Below are 23,016 nucleotides of genomic sequence, written 5' to 3'. Positions count from 1 at the left end.
GAGAGCAGTTCATTCCAGTTTTTCTATGCCATATTGCTTAACCACGCTAGTATACCTTTTTTGCCCATAATTTCAAATGCACTAGCTTTTCGTGAATCAAAATGCATGCAAATATGACAATACGAGTTGGCGGCCGGTCCATTCAAAACACGTTCTCAAAGTCCATTATTGTACGTTAATGCTTCTACAGGGTGCAATAATGTGGTAAGACATATAAAAACGCTTCTGAGGTGAGTTAAATGTGAGTCTGAAGTGATTTAGGCTACAAATAGAGATTTTGTTGTCACTCATTCATGTTTTCTCACTCTGTTTACGTTATGTTCATTCATAATTGTGTTTTTTAAATTTACTAGTTACGGCATTGTTTACGTTGCAGACCTTTAAATTCATTCATACTAAAGTTTGAACTTCATTCAAGAAAAAAGATATGCGAGAGAAAGAGGGAAGAAATTGAAAAAAAGAAGACATGAGAAAGAAAAAAGAAAGGAGAAAGAGAAGAAATGAGATAGAAAGGAGAAAGAATAACACAGAAGAAAGAAGACGAAAATAGAAGAAAGAAAAGAGGAAGGAGGAAGATGATGATGAAGAGGAAGAGGAGAAAGAGGAGGTGGAGGAGGAAGGAGGAAGGAGAAGAACAAAAGGAGGAGAGATGAGGAAGAAGATGAAGAGGTATGGGAAGAAGGGGAAGAGCAAGAGGAAGAAAAGGCAGACGAAGAAGAGGACGTAGAGGAACAAGAAGAGGGGGAAGGGGAAGAAGGAAAAAGAAAGAAAAGCAAGAGGAGGAAGCGGGAAAAGAGGAAAAGAAGGAAGAACAAAAGAGGAAGAGGAGGAGGAAAAGAGAAAATGGAAGAGGAAGTGCCGTATCTCCTTCCTTTCCTCCTCCTCTTCATCACCTTTTTCCTTTTCTGCCCCTTCTCCTCTCATCTTTCATTATAGCGCTATCCTCTTCTTTTTTTTATTAATGCATTCTTTTTCTGCCCCGTCTCCTCCCATTTTTCCTCCTCCTTCCTTTGATTTCCTCTCCTCTTTTTTTTTCATTAATGCATTTCTTTTCTGCCCCTTCTGCCATCTTTCAACCTCCTCCTCCCTTTCACCAGTCTCCTTCCCTCCTCATACCTGTACTGGCATGTCCTCTACTGGTTTATTATTTTGGCAGCTTTTGACAGATCTTCATATATACGGGGTTTGCAACACCTCAAACTTTCTTTAGTTATACTTTTCAAGTAGTGCCCAATTCTCTTGCTGTATGGGGCTACTCTTGGATCAGTATTATTATATTCTTTAGGCAACTTACCTCACTCCAGTTACCTCCCTATTCATTTACCTCAGGCCTTTGCCGGTTCCACCTTTATATTTTGTAGTATTTCCAACCTCCCGTCACCCATCAAAGAAATACAGGTAATATATTACAGTAGACCAGTTGGCCCACGCTAGGCAGCTCCTACACAAGTGTGACTAAGTAAAAGAATAAGTCATATGCCCACTGGTTGGGAAGACACCCAAGCACCTTTCCTTACCAGTTTATTTCTGCATATACATATCAGTGTTCCCCTGTTTATGGTCACAAACTGCCACCATTCATACATCAGTAAGAGAAAGAAAAGAGTTGCGTAAGGTCAGCAAAACCCATCACTGGGCCTCAGGTGCTGGACTGCCTCCTGTGCTAAACACCACTGCCCACTACTAACAAAGGCTCTCTCATTTACCTGATCTATTATCCTTTCCCAGCTTTCTTGTCTACAGGAGCATATTGGCGGCAGATCACCATTCTCCTTTCAGGGGATGCTGACCACCAGTCCCCTGAGTTCATATCTAGCTGAGTGAAGTGAAAACAATACATGAAGCTAAATACTGAAGGATTTAATCAAACACTCAAATGATGCCATCCTTTTTCTGAAGGAATCCCCAAACTGAGGTAAGCCACGGTACTGTACACATGGCTTGTATTCTCATCAATTAAGCAAGCTCCCTAGCCCTTAGCTATTTATTTTTGGATACAGCTGGGTAATAGGATTTTGTATATTTTATAGGAGGAGTATGGTGATATTTGAATTATTTAAATAACATACAAGACGACAGCAAGGGTTAATAAGCATCTGGTAGCGCTCATGACTGGAATGTCACTCAGCCATATTGCAGAACTTCGGCCTATCAGAATTCTTTCATTCCCGGAACTGCATCTCTCTGGAACTCACTTCCCCAGAGTTGTTTCCCTCCAAACTTCAGCCTACAGCTGTTCAGGTCCAACTGTTACAGACGTTTTATGAATGGAGGACACCAGTAATCTGAAGTATGGATTATTAATTTTTTTTATTCATTTGTTTTTCCTTCCTCTGTTCTGTTATTTAAACAAAAATAAAAAAAATAAATTGTTTGGGAAGAGGTGTTAGGGAGCTGCCTTAACTGACGAAAATACAGGCCATGATTTAAAGAACTGGCTAAGCACTGAGTCAAGAGAAGAACATAACTGAGAATTACTGAAGAAGACTGGCAGACAAAAACACAGACTGGCAGAACACAGCACATAAAGAACATAACAGAAGAAGGAGGCAGAAAAATGCACATAAACACAGAATATGACACTGACAGAACACAGCACATAAAGAACATGAAAGTGTAGCTCCAAAATCCTGGAAAAACAAAGAACGTAACTATGAACATGCAAGTTTAACTGCAAAAGGGCTGTGTGAGCTGAGAGCAGGACAGTGAAATGGCAGGGGACAGGAGGACATGGAGGCAATTTGTTTTTGGCCACCCCTTACGGGATTAAGATGTCTGGCAATAGATAGATAGAATGACAACAAACATGCAAATTTAACTGCAAAAGCTTGGCAAAACAAAACATAAACAAAAAACATGGAAGGATAACTACAAGAAATTGGAAAAGCAAAAAGCATATGAGGGGAAAACTTAAAGTAGGTTAGTCCACGCTAGACTGCTCCTGTAAGTGACTAATCTATAAGAGTAAGATGTAAATAGCAAAGAAAACTATCACGCGAGTGGATGGCGCAACCCACAAGAGGCCACATTATGAGTTGTATGGCAGGCACTGTAGCTCCATTTTGTTAGTGATTTATCTTCATTTTTGCAACTCAGTATTCTCCTGCATTATTTTGTTCATTACTAGTTACATACAAAAGGACACTGAGATGCAATGGGAATGAATCACAAAGATGTGTTAAGTCTGCAAAAGCCTCTTGTGGTATGACTCTGGGAAAAAAAAAACTCATATTTCACATGATGCATAATTTATTTTTCACTGTGGGATAAAAAATGACAAGAGATACACATAATTAAACATTCCCTATCATTCTTACACAACTGCAGTCATCTAACATTCTCACACAGTTGCTCAAACATCTAACATTCTCACACAATTGCTCAGACATCTAACATTCTCACACAATTGCTCAGACATCTAACATTCTCACACACTTGCAGTCATCTAACTCTTCAGGGGGAATTAAAAACAGTTCAGTGGGGGTTAAAAAGTAAATATTCCGACATTTATTTATGCCTTGACAGCATACCTGCGTGGTGGGAAATTCGCTTCTTGATATCTTAGGTGTGAGGAGCTTCATCTGCCACTGTCAGACTGCATCAGATGGCATGGGTCTTCTTGGGCCACAGATCCAGGGGCCTGAACTTCTGTGGATGGAAAATTCTGAGTTAATACTACATAGTTTTCAGCCAATGGAACAGAGCTTTTCTTACAATATGCATAGTCATTGGCCTCTGGTTGCTTCTTCCCCTCCCCCCCCACACATACACACACAGTGGAGCAATAAATGGCAAATGGAATATAATGTGAACAAGTGTCATGTAATTAAGTTTGATAAAAGTGAGAAAAGATCAGATTGGGGTTATAAGTTAGGAAGACCAACCCTGCACATATCAGACATACCGGTATCAAAAAGGGAGAAGGACCTAGGAGTGACTATCAATAACAGACTATCTCCAGCTGACCACATCAGTGAGAAGGTACGTAACATGTATACACTGCTTGCAATATGAGAATAGCATTCCCATATATACATGAAGACATGCTGAGAGAGATAATAACATCATTCACCAGACCAACCTTGGAGTATGCATCAGCAGTCTGGAATCCTCATCTCAAAAAACACATAGATAAGATTTAAAAAGTACAAAGGGCAGCTACAAGATGGGTACCAAGCTAAAGGGATCTAAGCTATGAAGAAAGACTAGAAAAATTGAATCTACTAACACTACAGGAGAGAAGGAAAAGGGGAGAAATGATAATGCCATATAAATCCATAAAATGAAATGGACATAAATGAATATATAACCTATGGGGAAGCATCAGCAAGAGGACACTGCAAAAAGTTACATAAAAAGAGATGCAATAAAGACACAGGGAAATTCTGTTTCCCAAATAGTGCAACTGATCAGTGGAATGCACTACCAAATGAAACAGTGTGTCCAAACATTTCATAAATTTAAGGATATGTATCATAAAAATGGTTTAATACATCGGACAGTACAAGCTTGACTCATTCCTGTAAAGATACAATTAGGTAAGAACACACACACATACACACACTTTAAAAAAAAACATATAGGCTGAAGGTACCGGCATCCAGGGCAGCCACAATGCTTGTGTTATACAACAGACTGTGAAGCTTCTCATTACTGTTCTATTATCATCATCATCATCATCATCATCATCATCATCGGGACCTCCTTTCCCACCCTAGGACAGGGTGAAGAGTAGCAATGTCCAGACAGCCCAAGTTTGCCCTGTCCAATGGGCCACACTTCCACTCACTCATCATTCAAGCCCCCAGAATTCTGATACACCAAAAACATTCACCACATTCTGTAGCTTCGCATAAACGTATCCGATAGAGTCAATCTGTTCTACAGGAATAAAAACTCATTTACAATACAGTACACATTACTGAATCCAAACAGCCAATTTCCAAAATATTTTTTCATGCTACAATAAAACTCTCTTTAAATCTGCACTAACTGTGTGAGGATGCGATATCAACCCCTCTCTGTTTGTATCATTTATAAAGGCATGTTGGAGCCTTTATAAACGACACAAACATACGATATCAACCCCTCTCTGTTTGTATCATTTATAAAGGCATGTTGGAGCCTTTATAAACGACACAAACTTTTGATATCAACCCCTCTCTGTTTGTATCATTTATAAAGGCATGTTGAAGCCTTTATAAATGATACAAACATATGATATCAACCCCTCTCTGTTTATATCATTTATAAAGGCTCCAACATGCCTGTGTAAATTAAACATCAATGCCTCTCTGTTTGATTACTACTACAACTATCACAACTACTACTACTACTACTATTACTACTACTACAACCATCACAACTACTACTATTACTACCACTACAACCATCACTATTACTACTGCTGCTACAACAATAAGTACTACTACTGTAATTACCACACCCACTACAACCACTACTGCAACCCTTACTACCACTACTATACTCCACTTCTTACACTAAGCCGTGCTCTTACCTTCCTATCGGTCACCCCATTAGAGTCCAACTGAAGGCAGCACTGATGGAGGTCATTATGGGCCATGTTGTGTGCTTTACTATCTATCTATATATCTATTATCAGACGCCTCAATCCTGTAAGGGGTGGCCACAAACAAATCTCCTCCATGTTGCCCTGTCCCTGCCATGTCATTGCCCTGCTCCCAGATCTAGAAAAAATAAATAAATAAATAAATTAAACCTACTCATTGTACATCAAAACAAAGCATTATATATCTTGCTACCTGTTTGTCTGTCTATTCATGTCCATCTGTCTATTTACCTGTCCATCTATCATTTATCAAGGCTCCTACAAGCTTGTATGTGTAGGTCTTGCTCACTGGAAGGCTGCTCTCCATGCTGCTCAATCTCTAGCACCCTCTCTATCAATCCCTTATCCCTGAGATCACACTCTATGACCTCATCTGGGAATTTTTATTTTTTTTTACACTCTGATACACTGCCATACTAAACAACTTCTGCCTATCAGATATCATCTATTCCCCAAACTGCTTCTCTTTGGAACTCACTTCCCCAGAATACTTTCCCTCAAAACTTCAACCTACAGTAGTTTAAGTCCAAGTGTTATAGATTTTTTATGAATGAACGACATTTGTTATCTGGTATATGGATTCTATTTTTCTTTTTTTTTTTCCCTTCCTGGCACCTGGTGGTTTAGCGGGTAATTACTGTGCTCCAATCGGACTGAGCCGGTGAAGGTTTATATCCAAGGGGTGATTGGGGTTTATTGCTCACGTAATGCCACTCAGGGATGAGTGAGGTTGGTCACTCTCATCTTAAATGTCAGGACCAACTGCCTAGCCCCAGGCTTCTATGCTCCTCATGGGGCAGTGTAGGATTGGATGATGGATGGATGGGACATCTCGGTAGTCAAGATGGAAAGATGGTTATTTCATGCTGTGATAAGAAGACAAACAGACAGACTGACAAATGAAGACGTAAAGGAGCACTGTGGTGTTGATGTGGTTGTAAGTGTTAAGAGAAATACTCTGAGATGGTTTGGCTATGTGAAGAGGATGGAGAATTAGAGACTGACTAGAAGAGTTTGTGAGTGAGGTGGAGGGGAAGAGGGGGAGGGGAAGACCAAGAATGAGGAGAGAGATGGAGTGGAAAGGATGGACAATGAGAGACTGACCTGAAGAGTGTGTGTGAAGGGGGTGGAGGGGGAGACCAAGGATGACATGAAGTGGAGAGGATAGGGAATGACAGACTGACTGGAAGAGTGCAAGGGAGATCAAGGATGAGATGGAAAGATGGAGTGGGGAAGATGGGGAATGAGAGACTGACAGGAAGAGTGCACATGAATGAGGTGGAGGGAGAGACCAAGGATAAGATGGAGAGATGGAATGAAGAAAGATATGAGAGAGGAGGGGTGTGAGTTGGAGGGAGGGTAGGGGACAGGGCAACATGGAGGCAAGTTGTTAGTGGCCATCCCTTACAGGAATAAGGTACCTTGCAACAGACAGATAGAGAAAGACAGATAGAAAAACAGACCCATAAGTTTACTATTAACAAAAATGGTTCAGAGTCTGTTGCTTTGATATTCCATCTAAATGACTTCATTGTGAAGTGTATGTTGACACTGAGTGAAGACAGATGCAGTACAGAAGCCATTTTACAAACAATATAAGCTCAGTAAAGTATACAAAGACAGATGCCTTCACGTGGTGTACTGGTCAGCTCCGCTGCCAGGTTTGACAAACATTCCTCAGCTCCCTCCCTATCCCCAGAAAAATGGATGGTGAACTGCAGGAGGAGGGCAGCTTGAGCCCACAGTTCACTGGGTTCACATTTCAGATGTGCTTGAGGACACTATTACATGTGTTGTGTGCTGCTGGTGCAGGATTTGTGCAGTACACTGACAAAATATAGTAAATATTACCTATAGTGCTGCCAGCCAGTTGGGTACAGCCTGGGACATTCCAACAGACAGGTACTTGTATACAATTGTCATAAGTGCTTCCTCCTCTCCTCTCATTGCTGCAGCCTTCAGATGACCCCACTGACCTGGGTGATGCCGAAGATGGTTTGGTTGATGAAGTATTGGTTGATGCTGCTGACTATGAGGGTGATGTCCTACCAACTAGCACATGCACCAGCTGAGCAGAGCAGTCACTGACCTCACTGAGTACACAGCTCTGGAAGTGTTGGGAAAGATATAGTGTAAGACAAATAAATAAATAACTACATCAGTTCATCCCAACTCTTATTTACCCATCAAGTTAAATAAGTAAACTGAAATGTCAAAGAAAATGTAAAGTGATGCATATGGGCCTGATGGAGTTCCTCCTGTTGTTCTCGAGAACTGTGCTTCTGTGCTTGCACCCTGCCTAGGCAAACTCTTTCGCCTTTGTCTATCAACTTGTACCTTTCCTTCTTGCTGGAAGTTTGCTCTCATTCAGCCGGTCCCAAGGAAAGGTGACCATTCCCAACCCTCTAACTATTGTCCAATTTTTAACATCCTGTATCTCAAAAGTTTTTGAGTCTATTCTTAATAGAAAAATTTTAAAGCATCATTCTTATCACAACCTTCTTTCTGATCGTCAGTATGGGTTCCGTCAGGGACGCTCCACGGGCGATCTTCTCACCTACCTTTCAAACTCCTGGTCATCCTCCTTTTGGGATTTTGGTGAAAGCTTTGATATTGCACTTGACATCTCAAAGGCTTTCAATCGAGTCTGGCTTAAATCTTTAATTTCCAAACTGCCCTCTTACAGTCTCTATCCTTCTATCTGTGCCTTCATCTCTAGCTTCCTTTCTGGTCATTCTATAGCCACTGTTGCAGGCGGCCATCGTACTTCTCCTAGATCTATTAACAGCGGTGTTCCTCAGGGCTCTAACCTATCACCAACTCTCTTCCTTTTATTCATCGATGACCTTCTACGCTGTACATCTAACCCTATCCACTCATATGCTGATAACTCCACTCTTCACCTTTCCATTCAATTCCCGCAACATCCATCTCAGTTTGCGGTAGCTGTATATATACACACCTCATATGTCTATCTATCTATAGCCCGACGCCCTAATCCCGCAAAGGGTGGCCGCAGACAAAACGCCTCCAAGTCACTCTGCCACCCACCATTTGACTCCCCTCCCCCCAACTCACCCCCCCCTTCCTCATATACCTCTCAACTCCATCCCTCCACCTCATCCTCGGTCTACCTCTCCCTCTCCCTCCCTTCACCTCACCTACATACACCCTCTTAGTCAGTCTTTCATTCTCCATTCTCTCCACATGTCCAAACCACCTCAGTGTATTTCTCATATGGCTTAGGGAAATTTGTATTCTATTACATGGTTCCTACCTGTATGTAACAGTAATCTCCTGTTATTGCTAAAATACCATCTTTTAATAATAAATGGTGCATACCTTCAATATCATCTTCACATGATCAATAACACTGTCATCATAGCACAATCGTCAATACTGATCGCTTAATGGCCAGTTAATAATACTGTATGCTACGCTGTGAATGTACGGTAGCAGTTGTACTGTACGGCAGTATCAATACCTAAATTAACCTTCATCATAATTATGAGGAATGAATCAGTGATTTCCTACAGCTTTCTTTCACAGGTGTACTTACTGTTGTTTTTGCTTAATTTACACCTGAATTTCTGACCGTAGTATATTTATTGATGTTTGACTGGTTACCTCAATTCATTTTACGTACCTCGTTTGTCTTGGGAAGAAATGAAAATGTATGTCGGTGTCAGTCCATCAGACTTTTTCACAACACAGCGGTGTCCATGTTTATTAGCACTGCCACGGATTCTGCTTTGTACACAATCAGTGTCTATCAACCTTGTAAACAAACAGACGAAACACCGGCGACCACAGTGCCATCTGTTGACAAAGCCAGCTCATACACTGCTCTCGTGATGCAAGACACTGGATATTATTTGATATTATTATACTTTTATCTTTTCAGAGTCAATTTAAAACATAGCCAGGATATTGTAGTACCAATTAAAATTAATGAGAGCTGTGGGTGACGATAGATTATAGTTCCGTCATAAGCGAGGCAATGTGCAACTAAAATATCCAAACCTTCGCTATTGAATGAACTTAGATTATTGGTGGTTCCTCATAAAAATTAATTATCGTAGTAATATTATTTCTATAATGACGGAGATTCGCCCTGACGGGGAATCGCCCATGTTTACTCCACCTCCCCCATATGATCTCATTCTCGGTTTCGTCCTCCTCCTCCAGTTCGTCTCACTCTATCCACATGGCAAATCAAACCCACCTCGATGTACTGTATGCATGATGGTGTAGCCGTGTAGGGTCCGACTCGCATAAGGTAATAGATAACGAAAATACTGAAAACTAGCGCCGATGCAAAAGATTTGGGAACAGGGATAGACTCTGTACTCAAGGAGGAGAAGAGCGACTATCAGGTGCCGTGCACAATTTATCTTAATTTAGGAGGATGCTGCGGGAAATTTCCCACTGAAGAGTACCATAGGTGGTGAGTTAATTAGGTCCGCAAGCTTCAGAAGGTTTCGTTGAAGTGTGAACTACTTTGTGGAGATGGAACAGAGACCACTTGCCAAAAAGCTGTCTAAGGCAGTTTTGGAACTGAAGGTATGGATTAGTTTTATACCATATTTTGCCTAATACTTGCTAGTGCATTGTTAGAATTTGATATGGTAAATTTTTAGAAGTAACCAACGGTTTCTTTTATTATTATATTTATGTTTTCCAATGCAAAATACTGTTTTAATTAGTTTTGACCTTCATTTTTGGGGGAAAATCCCTCTTTTGGAATTCTGAGTAAGATTTCCAAAACAGGGCTTATCCCCCAAAATCAAGATCAAAATTAATTAAAAACACACTATTTTGCATTAAATTAACCCAAACTAACTTAACCTAACCTAGGGCCTGGCATAGACCGAGTGCACACGCCTGTGCCAGCCTATATGGCGCAACATTCATCCGCTACTGAGCAGTAGCATAACCTAAGCCACTATATGACTATCCCTACAAAATTTGCTCCCCCATCTCAAACTAGGCTTAAAAGGTAAGTCTTAGTTAGAATAGTTCAGGGACGTAATGTAATGAAAATTGGTAACATTGGTTACTTCTAAAGTTATACCTTTGATATTTAGATCCACACTGACAGAATTAACGGAAGCAATATTGAACCCCAGTCCAGTCCAGTCAAGTGTTGGGATTGCCTTTGCTATGGTACTAATCCCTTGCATCGTCATTTTCGTATTATTTTTTTGATTTTACTTCTTCCATACTTGTGTGATGAATTATTTTTTGGTGTGTCTTGAATTTTTGGCTGTTAATAATAGTACTTCAGCCATTTTGTCTTTTTCATGTAATGTTTTTTGCATGAAGGTATACAGCATTTTCTTATGATGGTGTCCTAAACAGGACATTCAAGTATAAAGTGTATTTCCTCAGATTCTCCACATGATGGGGATGTTGAGTCCTGGTTCTGGTGTCCCTTCCTCCAGTGTAATTTTAATGTGTTTGTTCTGCCTTTTGTTAGGAGGCTTGATCCTTCCATATTGTCAAACCACGTTACTTCTTTGTGTTTATATTGTCTGTCGAGGACGAGAGTAGTTTTGGTGCATATTTCTTTTTTCCATTTTAAGGTATCCAAGTCTTTGACCGTCTTTTTTAGTTCATTTTCTGTCATATCTCTAACTTCTGTTTGGCTTATGTTTACAGTTTTTAAGTACTGTAGGTCTTTAGTTGTTTTATCCATTTTGTTTTTCCTTCTTCATACTCTCTGATAAATATTTCTTTTAATAGCTTAGTTCCATCTTTTTCTATCACATGTTTTGTGAAGAAATTTTTGATGCTATGTCACGTTGTGCAGGATGAAGCTCCTATTTCAGCTCTCATGGTGCTATTTGCCACATATGTTGGTGCTTTCGAATTGGAAAACTCTCACCTTGCTGGCACTGATTCACATCACTTTCCAGAACAAAGGGGTTTAGCATCCCCATTTTTTTCATCCAACTAAGTGATATTTATCAGCCAAGGATGGTTTGCATAACATTTGTATGGGGTAAATGAACATGACAGTCGGTCAAAGGAAGCAGCGTATGTATGGTACTGGTAAAGTACTGTGCAGGTAGATGTTTCACAAGCTACCTAACCATCCCCCTTTGCTGACTTTTTCAGTGACACTAATATGGAGAGTAGACCAGCATAGTCTCCCAAACACTTCCTCTTTTTCATACACTATACCACATTCGCTTTACATATCACACAATGTACCCCACTACGTCACTGGGGTTGATGGCACCAAGGGCATGCGGCCAGAAAATTTCCCCTTCAACTAGTGGCAGACCTTTTGAGAGGAGGCATGATGAGGCTCCACCAGCATAGATCGTGGGGCTGGGGTGAGATGGGGCTCAAACTTGTGCCAGAGGGTACAGGGCATTGTGGTTTCCAAGCTGCTGTTTCACCCAATAGAGAGGGGCCCAAACCTGGCAGTAACGCTCAGGAGGCTCCCCTGTCAATAGGCATATAATGGCGGGACAGTTACAGTGCCAAGGCGCGATTGGAGGGTGTCCCTGTAGCTGTCCTGGCAGGGTGGCCCTAGGCCACTACCTCAGCCACTGGTCAAGGTTAGTGGGCTAGGGGTCCCAGATCCATTGCCAGGACCTGGGACTGTGCAGTGGGTGGGGCCTGTGGCATGTCTCTCACCTTTGTTATTTCACTGATTATGACCAAGTTAAAGAATGAAATTCAAAGCAAGCCTCAGGACACTGAATCACCCAGGATCCATCCATGCCTAAGCTGAATAAAATCATTTGTAGGATTAAGAGTAAGCCCCTATATTGCGGGGGGTTTATCTGCTAGGTTGACTCTCCTGACTGACGTAAACTTCTTCATTTTAGGACTGAAGGATACTTAGGTTAGGGCCAAATGATACCAGAATTATGACTTGAGATGTTTGCTTTTACAGTTAGGTTAAAGTTTGGTTTGTGCATTATCACTTTTTTTATTTATTTATTTTTTTTCCCTTACTGCACTGCAGTGCTGTAGTTGGAAGTGATACATCAACCCTTTCCCAGTTATAGTTGTGGTTGCTGAACCCGTCTGTGGCTAAGCAGATCCATTGACTGCAGGTAAGCAACTGCTGTGGAGGCCACCCCCAGCAAGTACAGTACAGTGCATATATGGTGCTGGGATCCAGAACACCTTGTCATAGACAGTACAGTACCTCAGGCCTTACTCCACTGTGAGGTGCAGGGAAATACTGTATGTGGGAATTTGGCTCTCAGATGGACGCTGCAGCCACTACACCAGGGGGTCACAATGCCACCACGTGTAGGCTCCTCGTCAGTGCTTTCCAGTGACAGTCTGCTGGTTACATGTCATGTTGCCACTTCTGCATGTGCAAATAATGTAAATTTTTAAATTAAGGGTGCAAACATGTATTGACCACCAGTGAATTCCTTTGGAAGAACTGATGCTTCATAAAAACAATAAACCAATTATTATTATTTATTTTGTTTTATTCATAAAGGCTCCAACATGCATCCGTGTGTTGGCCTTGGTCACGTAATGGCTGAACTCATCATCATTATTATTATAGATTTTAATTGTGTATTGCTTTCAGATTTCACTTTTGTTTATCATTATGATCAAAACTTTATATTACCCAAGTTCCAGGCTTCCCTTCTTATGTTTACGTCATTTACAGTTCATGAAAAAGAGCAAAGAGAAAGCAGCACTTCAAGAGGAAAATGATGAACGCCAGCAGTTGTATCAGGACCAACTTCAGTCACTGCATGAGGGAGCGTAAGTTATAGTTCTTTCATCCTTACTTGGCCCAGATTTTTCTTCTTTTGAGGCTTATAGCAGTGAGGGAGGGGAAATAAAAAAAAAACTGAGGCTCTACATCCTACTTTGTGACTAGCATCATATTCTAGCAAGAAAATAATATAACTGCTCAGCACTGAAGATGGAGAGATGGATATTTTAGGCCAAGTTAGAGTAAAAATAGTATACTGTACAAGGTGCTATCCAAAATTTTTCAGACTGGGATTGTGACGCCTAAACAGGTTGTAATAGCACGATTCGCCTCTAAGTGACAGTACTAACATGCATTGTGGGTCAGTGTGCCACGTGGTGCGGAGCTAGGCGGACATCGGGATTAGTGACTTTTTTTTTTTTATGCAAGCAAGAAGGAATTGAAGGCCTGGAGCCCGCAAACCGTTCCTTCCAAGTAAAAGCAAAAACAATGCAAAAGAGAGCCAAATTCAAGATCCGTTCATTTCGAGATGCCTGGACACACTGCGTTTGAAAGACTGGAGATCATAGGAAGCAGGAAATACAGACAGAGGGAGACAGTTCCAGAGTTGACCTGTTGCATGAATGAAGGACTGGGAGTAATGGTTAACTCTTGCATTAGAGAGCTGGACAGAAAAGCGATGAGAGTTTGTTGCTAGACGGGTGCTACGCATCCGTCGTAGAGATGAAGGGATGCGGGATGCAAGCAGACAGTTCAAAGGAGCAATGACCATGGAAGTAACGATAGAAAAGAGATAAAGATGCAGCAGCGTGGCGAAGAGACAGACGTTGAAGGGAGCCAGTAAGAGGAGGAGAATTGATAAGACGAAAAGCCATAACTCCACCCTATTGGGAAATGCTGTAAGTGGGGAGCCTCCCCACACATGAGAGTTGTACCCTAAACAGGGGCGAATAAAACCCGTGTATAAGGTCAACAGCTGTGCTGGGGTAAAGAAGTTACGGAGTCGGCTTAGCACACCTAATCTCTTAGAAGCAGATTTTACAAGAGATGTAATATGATCTTTCCAAGATAAGTCCTGAGTGAATGAAACCCCAAGCATGTTCAAGGATGATGCAGGATTGAACTCGATATTATTAAACATTAGTGGGCACTCCTGTGGAAGATTGTGTCGGGTTGATAGGTGTAAAAACTGAGTTTTTGATTCATTAAAAACAACATGATTATTTTTACCCTAGTCAGAGATACGAGCCAAGTCAGACATTAGGTGTGCCATAGCCTCATCTCTTGTTTGTCGAAGTAACTGCTGAGATGGAAGCTGCAGGAACCAAATGGAAAGGTGAAGGGTCAGTGAAAGGAGAGAAGAGCCAAAGGTGGTGGTGAACATTGAAGTCTCCTAGAATGGAGATTTCAGAGAAAGGAGTAATGGATGGAATGTGTTCCATCGTAGAAGTAAGATAGTCGAAGAATTTTTCATAGTCAGCAGAATTAGGAGGTAAGTAAACAGCGCAGACATATTTAGTCAGAGAATGACAAGAAAGTTGAAGCCAGAGAGTAGAGAATTCAGAAGAATCAAGTTCAAGAACACGAGAGCAAGATAAATCGTTGTGTACATATACACAACAGCCACCGCTGGCTTTGAAATGAATATAGAGAAAGTAGGAGGAAACAGAAAAGGGTTTTCTGTCAGTTGCCTCAGACAGCTGAGTCTCTGTTAAGAAGAGAAGGTGAGGGTTAGAGGAGGAGAGGTGGTGTTCGATAGTTAGAAAGTTAGAGGAAAGGCCGCAAATGTTGCAGAAATGAAGAAGTGAGTCAGACAGTGGCTCCAGGCATCTCTCTGAGTCGTCACCGGGAGAGGGGCGGATAGTGGAGGAATTTATGCCCCCCCCCCCCCCAGACTCCGAGGCATGATTTATTGACGCCATTTTTCTTTTAATTTTGAAAGGGTAGTGTTGTGCGTACTATGCATGTAGTTTGGTTTTGACAGTTAGAGAAACTTGTATTGGAGGGCATGCTGGCCTACTCTCTGTGTTACTGAAACACTGAACCAGTTCAGCAAAGGGGGATGGTCAGGAACTAAACCTGAGGGCTGGTGAAACGGGAACTCCATCTCTCCCTGTCATCAGCTTTCCATCCACCTTGGGACTGCTGCCCTGCTTGACTGGTTTGCTGTCATGTACTTGTCGTCAGACGATTTTTGAGATGGATATAAAAATGGAACTACAAATTTGCATTAGATTTTGTGCGAATCTCGGGAAAAATGTAACAAGAGACCCTGGCAATGATACAATGTGTTTGGTGAGCAATCTCTTGGTCGGACACAAGTGTTTCAGTGGCATGCATGGTTCAAGGCCAGTCGAACATCAGTTGATGATGACCAACCACACAGGGAGGCCCTAAACCAGCACAACTCCTCAAAATGTTGCAAAAGTTCAGCAGCTCGTCAATGAGGAATGACATCAGAGCATTCACAATGTTTGTGAAGAAAAGGGAGTTGGTTTTGGGACATGTCAGAGGATTCCCTCTGAAGAAATGGGCAGGCGCTGCATCGCAGCCAAATTTGACCCCAGGCTCCTGACAACTGACCAAATGCAGCAGTGCACTGATGTCTGCTCTGAGCGTCTTGGACTCGCCTCAGAAGATGAAACCTTCTTGTCCAGGCCCCCTGGAATTCTTTCTTTTCCCAAAAATGAAGATCAGACTGAAAGAGTGTTGTTTTGATACCACTGAGGACATCCAGAAGGAATAGCAGGCAGTGCTCGACACTCATCCAAAAGGACTTCCAGGGAGAGTTCCAGCAATGGAGGAAATGCTGGGGCCGGTGTATCAGTGCACAAGGGAAGTACTTTGAGGGTGGTGGCGGCCAATAGGAGCTATGGTGAGTTTTCAGTTTCGTATACCATTAGTCCAGAAAATTTTGGATAGCACCTGGTAGTTTCATATGTACTTAGTCAGTAATGTTTCTTACTGTTCTGTGCTTGAGTTACAATTAGCAGCTGTCTCTCTGTCTCCTAACACAGGGACCAAATAATGATCATCAACTCGTATGTTGACTGCATAGAGTTCCTACCCTCCCGCCTTTCCTTTGGTGGGATGGATCCAGATGTGGAGAAAATCAATGAAGAAAAACTCACTGGATTGTACAGAGTTGTCAAGTAAGTTCTGTCTGTCCCTCTGTTTATTTATATACTGTACTTATTTGTTAGTTCATCTGTATGTTTTTTGTTTGTCTATCTCTGTAGCTATGTATCCAACCTTCTTTTGTCTAACCATCCATTATCTGTTTATCTGTCAAACTGAGTAACTCTGTACCGAAGTGTATGTAATACAGTACTCTCTCAGTTATCCATTATCGCAATATCAGGCTGAACACAATATCTGGCACTGCTGGCTCAGCTCTATTAACCTTTTCATTTCAGATTTTTTTTTTTTCCCCCTGGATGTCCCAGACATGGGTTTTGAGATATTTAATGGGAATAGTTTTCATAAAATATTCCACATCAAAAAATAGACCACATAGTAATTTCTGAGTAAAATGATGTCTAACATTATTTAAAAAAAAATAATAATTACCCGTGTGGTGAGCTGTCAGAACCTGTGGTGTTGGAACCATTCAACATAATTATTTTTTTTTTTCTGGATGTCCCACACACACAGGGGTTTTGAGATATTTAAAGGGAATTGTTTTGATAAAATATTCCACATAAAAAAATACACCATAATTTCCTGAGTAAAATGACGTCTAACATGATGTAAAAAAAATAATAATTACCTGTGCGGTGAGCTGTCAAAACCTGTGGTGTTGGAGCCATTTGATATAATGAACTCAAAACTGTTTTACTTTCTTTCTTTTATAGTAGCATTTTCATTTTCACTCTCACTTTCATCTGACAAAATAATCTGAGTGATCAGACATTGCTTCCATTGAATCCAGCTAAGCTGCCATTGCAGCAAAACATCTCATACCATGTGCCTCGACATACTTCTCGTACATGATGAAAATTATTTAGTGTATTGTATATATAGCCAAACTCCATAATTCAAGAAGGGGTGGCTTCAGATGAATCACCTACATGTCATCCTGTCTTCTGATGTCAGACTACCTTTTCTCCAACTCAATTCCCACTCTCTCATAAACTTTTCCACTCCATGCAATTCCTGCCGTAAAATTAGTGAAATTGGCAAATATACTTCAAGGGCAGCAGTTGAAGTGATACAGGAAACCATTTGGCTTGTCACTCAGTGTAGAGTCACCCATAGACAGAAGAAAAAGGAAGGAAAGAAGGAAGGAAGAGAGGAAAGGGCCGGCACCCGAGAGCAGCATTGCATCGAGTGAGTGGATGATGAGTGCCACCACCTATTATTATCATCATTCTTACAGTGGGTGCATAAAAGATGAAATGGTATTAGAGACAGATTGCAAAATAGTGCTGATTTTGTGTGTGTAGTGTGTCGGGGGGAGCATGAAGAGATTGTCCTGTGTGAAAAGATTGATCTTGCTGCAGAGTCTGTGAAAGAAGAGGCTATTCGTAGACCCAAACATACAGAAATGACAATGGTTAGATGGATGTGTAGTGTGTCCTTGAATGTGAGGCCTGGGGGGGCTAAGATTGTGACTGAAGAGGTGAGAGGAAAGATGGGACTGGAATGTATTGGTGGTGTGATGAGGGGTAGACTGAGATAGCTTGGGTGTGCTGAGTGGATGGAGGATGACAAATGGGTGTGGAAGATGAGAAGTGTGAACATTGTGGGTAGGGTTATGAAAGGCAGACCAAAAAAGACCTGGAACAAGGTCATAAAGTGTGACCTCAGGGATACAAGACTGAACAGGGAGGCTGCCAGAGATCAATCAGCGTGGAGAGTCACCATTAAGTGACTAAGGCTGTTGCATGCAAACATGTTGGAACCTTTATAAATGGTATGATATAAATAATACAAATTATTATTACAGGTCTGCTGAACCCAAGGATGTGACCAGTATGGATGCAGATGTGAGTGTGGAGGAGATGGCACATCACTATAAGAGAAAGAGCAACCACCTCGATGACAGTGACTCCTGGAAAGACCAGGAGCCCAACACTGATGAAGCAGCAAGTACCGGTAAACACTTAGCAAGGCCAAGGGGCAACTCCTATATAAGGCCAGTGTTCTCTGTGAGGGGCAGAAGAGGTGATATGATGGGCAGGGAAAATGGCTTTAGGGGAAAAGGAAGAGGGGAGTACAGAGGCAGAGGAAACTTCAGTGGTAGAGGCAGAGAAAACTTCAGTGGTAGGGGTAGGGCAAACAGAAATGAACATGGAGAAGAGGAGATGCAGGATTTCAGTGGTAATGGACAGCCAAGAGAATTCAGTGAGAACCATGGTGATGACAGTGCTGCTGACAGAAGGAGCAACAAGTATGGAAAGGGTCATAAAGGTAAAAAAATTAAATCCACTCCATCATAGTAATTATATTAGTGTACTTTCCGTAATCTGTTTTCATTTGACTGAGTTAAGCCACTCACAGCTTGAAATACCAAGTCATGGCTGCAAGGAATTTGGTGACCCTTATTTATGAGGCAGGAATGAATCCCCTTGGTAATCAGTCAAATTTATCCCCAGTCTGACTTGACCTGTCATCTACAGAGCTGAAACGGGGTATGGATCACTGTCAGATGAAAACTGACTGACTATAGTAAGTATGATTTTGACATATAAAATGTCATAGTTAACAATATTTTTAGAAATCAATAATGCTCCAGCTGGATTGAGCCTGTGTAGGTTTATATCGAAGGGGTGGTTGGGGTTTATTGCTCATGTTATGCCGCTCAGGGATGAATGAGGCACTGGTCAGTCTCATCTTAAGTGCCAGGACTGACTTCCTTAGCCCCAGGCTCCTATGCTTCTCATGGGGCAACACAGGATTAGATGATGCATGTATGTACTGGGTATGTATTACTGTAATAATGCTGTAAAGTTGGCAGGTACATTAACTGTTAATTTTTAAACTGGTGTTTCTTATCACTGAAGAATTGAGATAACAGAACTGAATGGTGGAGATGTTATGAATAAAGATTTGTTCCATGTTTTAGTTTTCATTACCATCATCATTATTATTATTATTTGTCATTCTGTATCCGTACTCCGCATCATTCACAAATCTCTTGTGTTTCATATATTATCAAATCTATGGAACCCATGTACATTCCTTGACCTCTTGAATCCAGTTGGTCTGTTTTATCTTATTACAGGTACTGCTATTGCCAGATTATATTATTTAACTGAAGAAAGGCCTCATGTACTGGTGGTCTTTATTAGTGCTATGTTTAACCCTCTCACCATCCACTCACTCAATATAGTGCTGCTTTGGGTGTGTACCTTTTCTTCTATGCCTTCCTTCCTCTTCTGTCTTTCTTTCCTTCATTCTTTCCTCTTCCTTCTGCCTATGGGTGACTCTACACTGAGTGACAAGCCAAATGGTTTCCTGTACACCATTTACTATGCTGGGTGGTAACCATATAACCAAATTATGGCACCTGGTGATTTAGTGGGTAATTATGGTGTCCAATTGGATTGGTCCTGTGTTGGTTTATATCCAAGAGGTGGTTGGGGTTTATTGCTCATGTAATGCCACTCAGGGATGAGTGAGGCTGGTCACTCTCACCTTAAATGTCTGGCCCAACTTGCCAATCCCCAGGCTCCTACGTTCCTCATGGGGCGGCATAGGACTGGATAATGGATGGATGGAATTAACCCTTTCAGTGTGAAGTTTCTCAAAAGCTGAATAAAGTTAACCCTTTTAGTGTGAAGTCTCTCTAAAGCCGAATAAAATGAACCCTTTTAGTGTGAAGTATCTCTAAAGGTGAATAAAATAGTTAGGAGACATTTTGATTTGTTTATAAAGGCTCTAACATGCTGGCATGCATTAGTCTTGGTCACCTAATAACAGCTCTACTGGTCACCTAATGGCAGCTCTCCATGCTGCTTGATCTCTGGCAGCCTCCCTGTTCAGTCCCTTATCCCTGAAGTCACTCTTTGACCTTGTTCTAGGTCATTTTCTATCTGCCTCTCACAACCGCTTCTTGCTTTCTGCACCCAACTGTCATCCCCCATCCTCTCCATGTACCGAAACCATCTCGAGCAACCCCTCCTCATCACAACACTAATACACTCCAGTCTATCCCTCTTCTCAACTCTTCCATTATAAATACAGCCCCTCCAGGCTTTACATTCAAGGATGCACTACATATCCACCTAATCATTGTCATTTCTGTACATCTGATCCTACAAATATCCTCTTCCTTTACTGCCCAGGTGTCACTACCATACAGGGCATTACGCTCATAGCACGTGCCAAATAAAAAGGTCCCATAGCACAGAGGGAGTGCCCTCTCAACGTCAGGAGAGGCAACAGCTCCCTGAACGTCTTCCAACCATTCCTCACTCTAGCCTCAGAGCTAGTTACAGCCCCACCTCCAGCACATAACATGTCTCCCAAGTAACAAAACTCTTCCACACACTCAAGAGACTCGCCAGCAGGATCAATACTTTAATGCCTGACAATCTCCACATGCTCCTCCCAACACACCACACACATGAAATCAGCATTATCTTGCAGTCTACCTCTAATAAAACTACATCTCTAATGCACCCACTTATTACAAATATTGCACAGGATGTAATTATGACAAGAATAAAGTGAGAAAGGCATCCCCAGGCTCAGTGGGTTAACAGCCCCATTTCCACTACCCTCACTGCTGGCATTTCACTTCTGCCATACTAAAGTCTCACACACTTTAGTTAATGTAGGCATTAAGGGCAATATTATTAAAACTGAGTAAGCAAACTCATCCACCAAGCCTTGCAGCTCCCCTTCGTCTTCACTCAACAACACAGTATCATCTGCAAACAACAGTACAGGGAGTTTCCAAACACTACCCTCTCTCACCAGGGCCACTCCAACATCCACTACCCTACCTTGTACCTCTTTTATTACCCCATCCACGTACAGACTGAACAACCATGGAGACATGACACATCCCTGTTTCAACCCAACCTTCAAAGAGAAAAATTCACTCAGTTCACCATCCACACGCACTGCAGCCTTAGCATCATCATACATACTCTTCACAGAATTCAACAACTTCCCATCTACTCCATATATTCTTAATACTTTCCACAATCCTTGTCTATCCACCCTGTCATATGCTTTCTCCAAATCCATGAAAGCCGCATACAACTTCTTTCCCTTCTCTAGAAACTTTTCCACTAAAGATCTATGAATGAATATCTGAACAACACAACCTCTTCCCTTCCTAAAGCCTCCCTGTTCTTCTCCAACTAATTCCTCTGTTCTTTCTCTAACTCTATCAATAAGTATCCTACCATACACTTTTCCTATTATACTAAGAAGACAGATGCCCCTATGACTACCACACACTTCGTTTTCCCCTTTTCCTTTGTACAAGGGAATAATTATACCTGACTTCCAATCCTCCTGGACTCTACCTTCCTCCCAGGCCAATCTGCACATTTTCCACATCCATTCTACTACTATCTCTCCCCCATACTTCAGCATTTCACCACACACTCCATCAATTCCTGGGGCTTTCCCCAATTTAACTTACTTCATTGCTTCCACAACTTCTATCCTACTGATTTCTTCCTGTCTTCTCACCTCCCTCCTCCTTCCAGCCATTCCCCAGCCACTTATACTAGCATTACCTCCATCCTCTATGTTTAACAATTCCTTAAAGTGTTCTCTCCATCTGCTCACTTTTTCTCCCTTCTCCACTAGTAATCTACCATTTTTATCTTTCACTCCCCTGCTAACTTCACTTCCACCCTGTCTTACTCTTTTCACCTCTTTCCAGAACATTTTCTTACAGTCCCTCCACTTTACACTCAAGTTCCTTCCAAATTCCTCATCTGCTCTCTTCGTACTCTATCTTACTGATCTTTTCACCTCTCTCTTTCTTTCTACATATACCTCTCTCATCCGGCTCTCAACTTTTTCCACGCCCCTATTTCTCATCCATTCATCATATGCTTTCTTTTTTTGTGCCACAGCCTGTCTCACCTCTTCATTCCACCATGCTGTTCCTTGCACACCCCTCCATCTTCTCTTCATCCCACACACCACAATACATACTGCACATATTTCTTCTGTAAATATCCTGCACACACCTTCCACGTCCCCCATCTGCTCCAATTCATATTTGCCCAATCGTTCCTCCACTTCTCTCTTATACTCTGCCTTTTTCTCATCCTCTTGTAACCTTTCCACTCTCCTTACAAATACTCCTTCTTCCCATCCCTCCCTTCTTCTATTTCTTCATCCTAATTGGACCTTGATTCTGGCCACCACCAAGTCGTGGTCAGAAAGTCCACTCCCCCAACCTCTATAAGCTCTTGCATCCATTACACATTTTCGCATCCTTTCATCCACACACACATAATCAATCATTACCTTCCTTTCATTCAGTTCACCACCCACTCTTCTCATCACTCGCCATGTATACCTGTGGATCATCTTGTGCCTGAAGAGGGTATTGGCTATCACCAACCCCCTCCCAGCACAAATGTCGCACAAATGTCTGCTAACGCACTGCCATTCTCATCTATCTCAGCAGGCACACCCCACTCACCAACTATTCCATTCACCTTCACATTCCCTACTTTACCATTCATATCACCAATCAAAAACACTCTCTCATTCCTTCCAAACTTTTCCATGCACACTTCCACAT

The 23,016-nt window shown here is 41.7% G+C and overlaps 1 protein-coding gene and 1 long non-coding RNA gene across 2 annotated transcripts; one reads left to right on the top strand and one right to left on the bottom strand.

Moving 5' to 3' along the window:
• Nucleotides 1-3,270: 3,270 nt before the first annotated feature.
• On the bottom strand, nt 3,271-7,699 carry LOC145396474 (uncharacterized). Its single transcript, XR_013896787.1, has 3 exons — nt 7,567-7,699; nt 5,519-5,708; nt 3,271-3,648 (listed from the first exon to the last, which is right to left on the bottom strand). It is a non-coding gene; the product is annotated as an uncharacterized LOC145396474 (long non-coding RNA).
• A 2,197-nt stretch (nt 7,700-9,896) lies between these two features.
• Nucleotides 9,897-19,320, top strand: Mpp6 (M-phase phosphoprotein 6). The gene is made up of 4 exons (XM_080269847.1): nt 9,897-10,153; nt 13,242-13,339; nt 16,310-16,444; nt 18,241-19,320. Exons 1-4 carry the CDS (start codon nt 10,100-10,102, stop codon nt 18,731-18,733), a joined length of 780 nt encoding a protein of 259 aa, XP_080125973.1. The 5' UTR covers nt 9,897-10,099; the 3' UTR covers nt 18,734-19,320.
• The last annotated feature ends 3,696 nt before the right edge of the window (nt 19,321-23,016 follow it).

This window comes from Coenobita brevimanus, chromosome 38 (genome assembly GCF_032717465.1).
Source record: "Coenobita brevimanus isolate Jiangsu-jjx chromosome 38, ASM3271746v2, whole genome shotgun sequence".
NCBI lineage: Eukaryota > Metazoa > Arthropoda > Malacostraca > Decapoda > Coenobitidae > Coenobita > Coenobita brevimanus.
The sequence above is the reverse complement of the archived record's forward strand: the minus strand, read 5'-3'. Positions and strand labels throughout refer to the sequence as shown.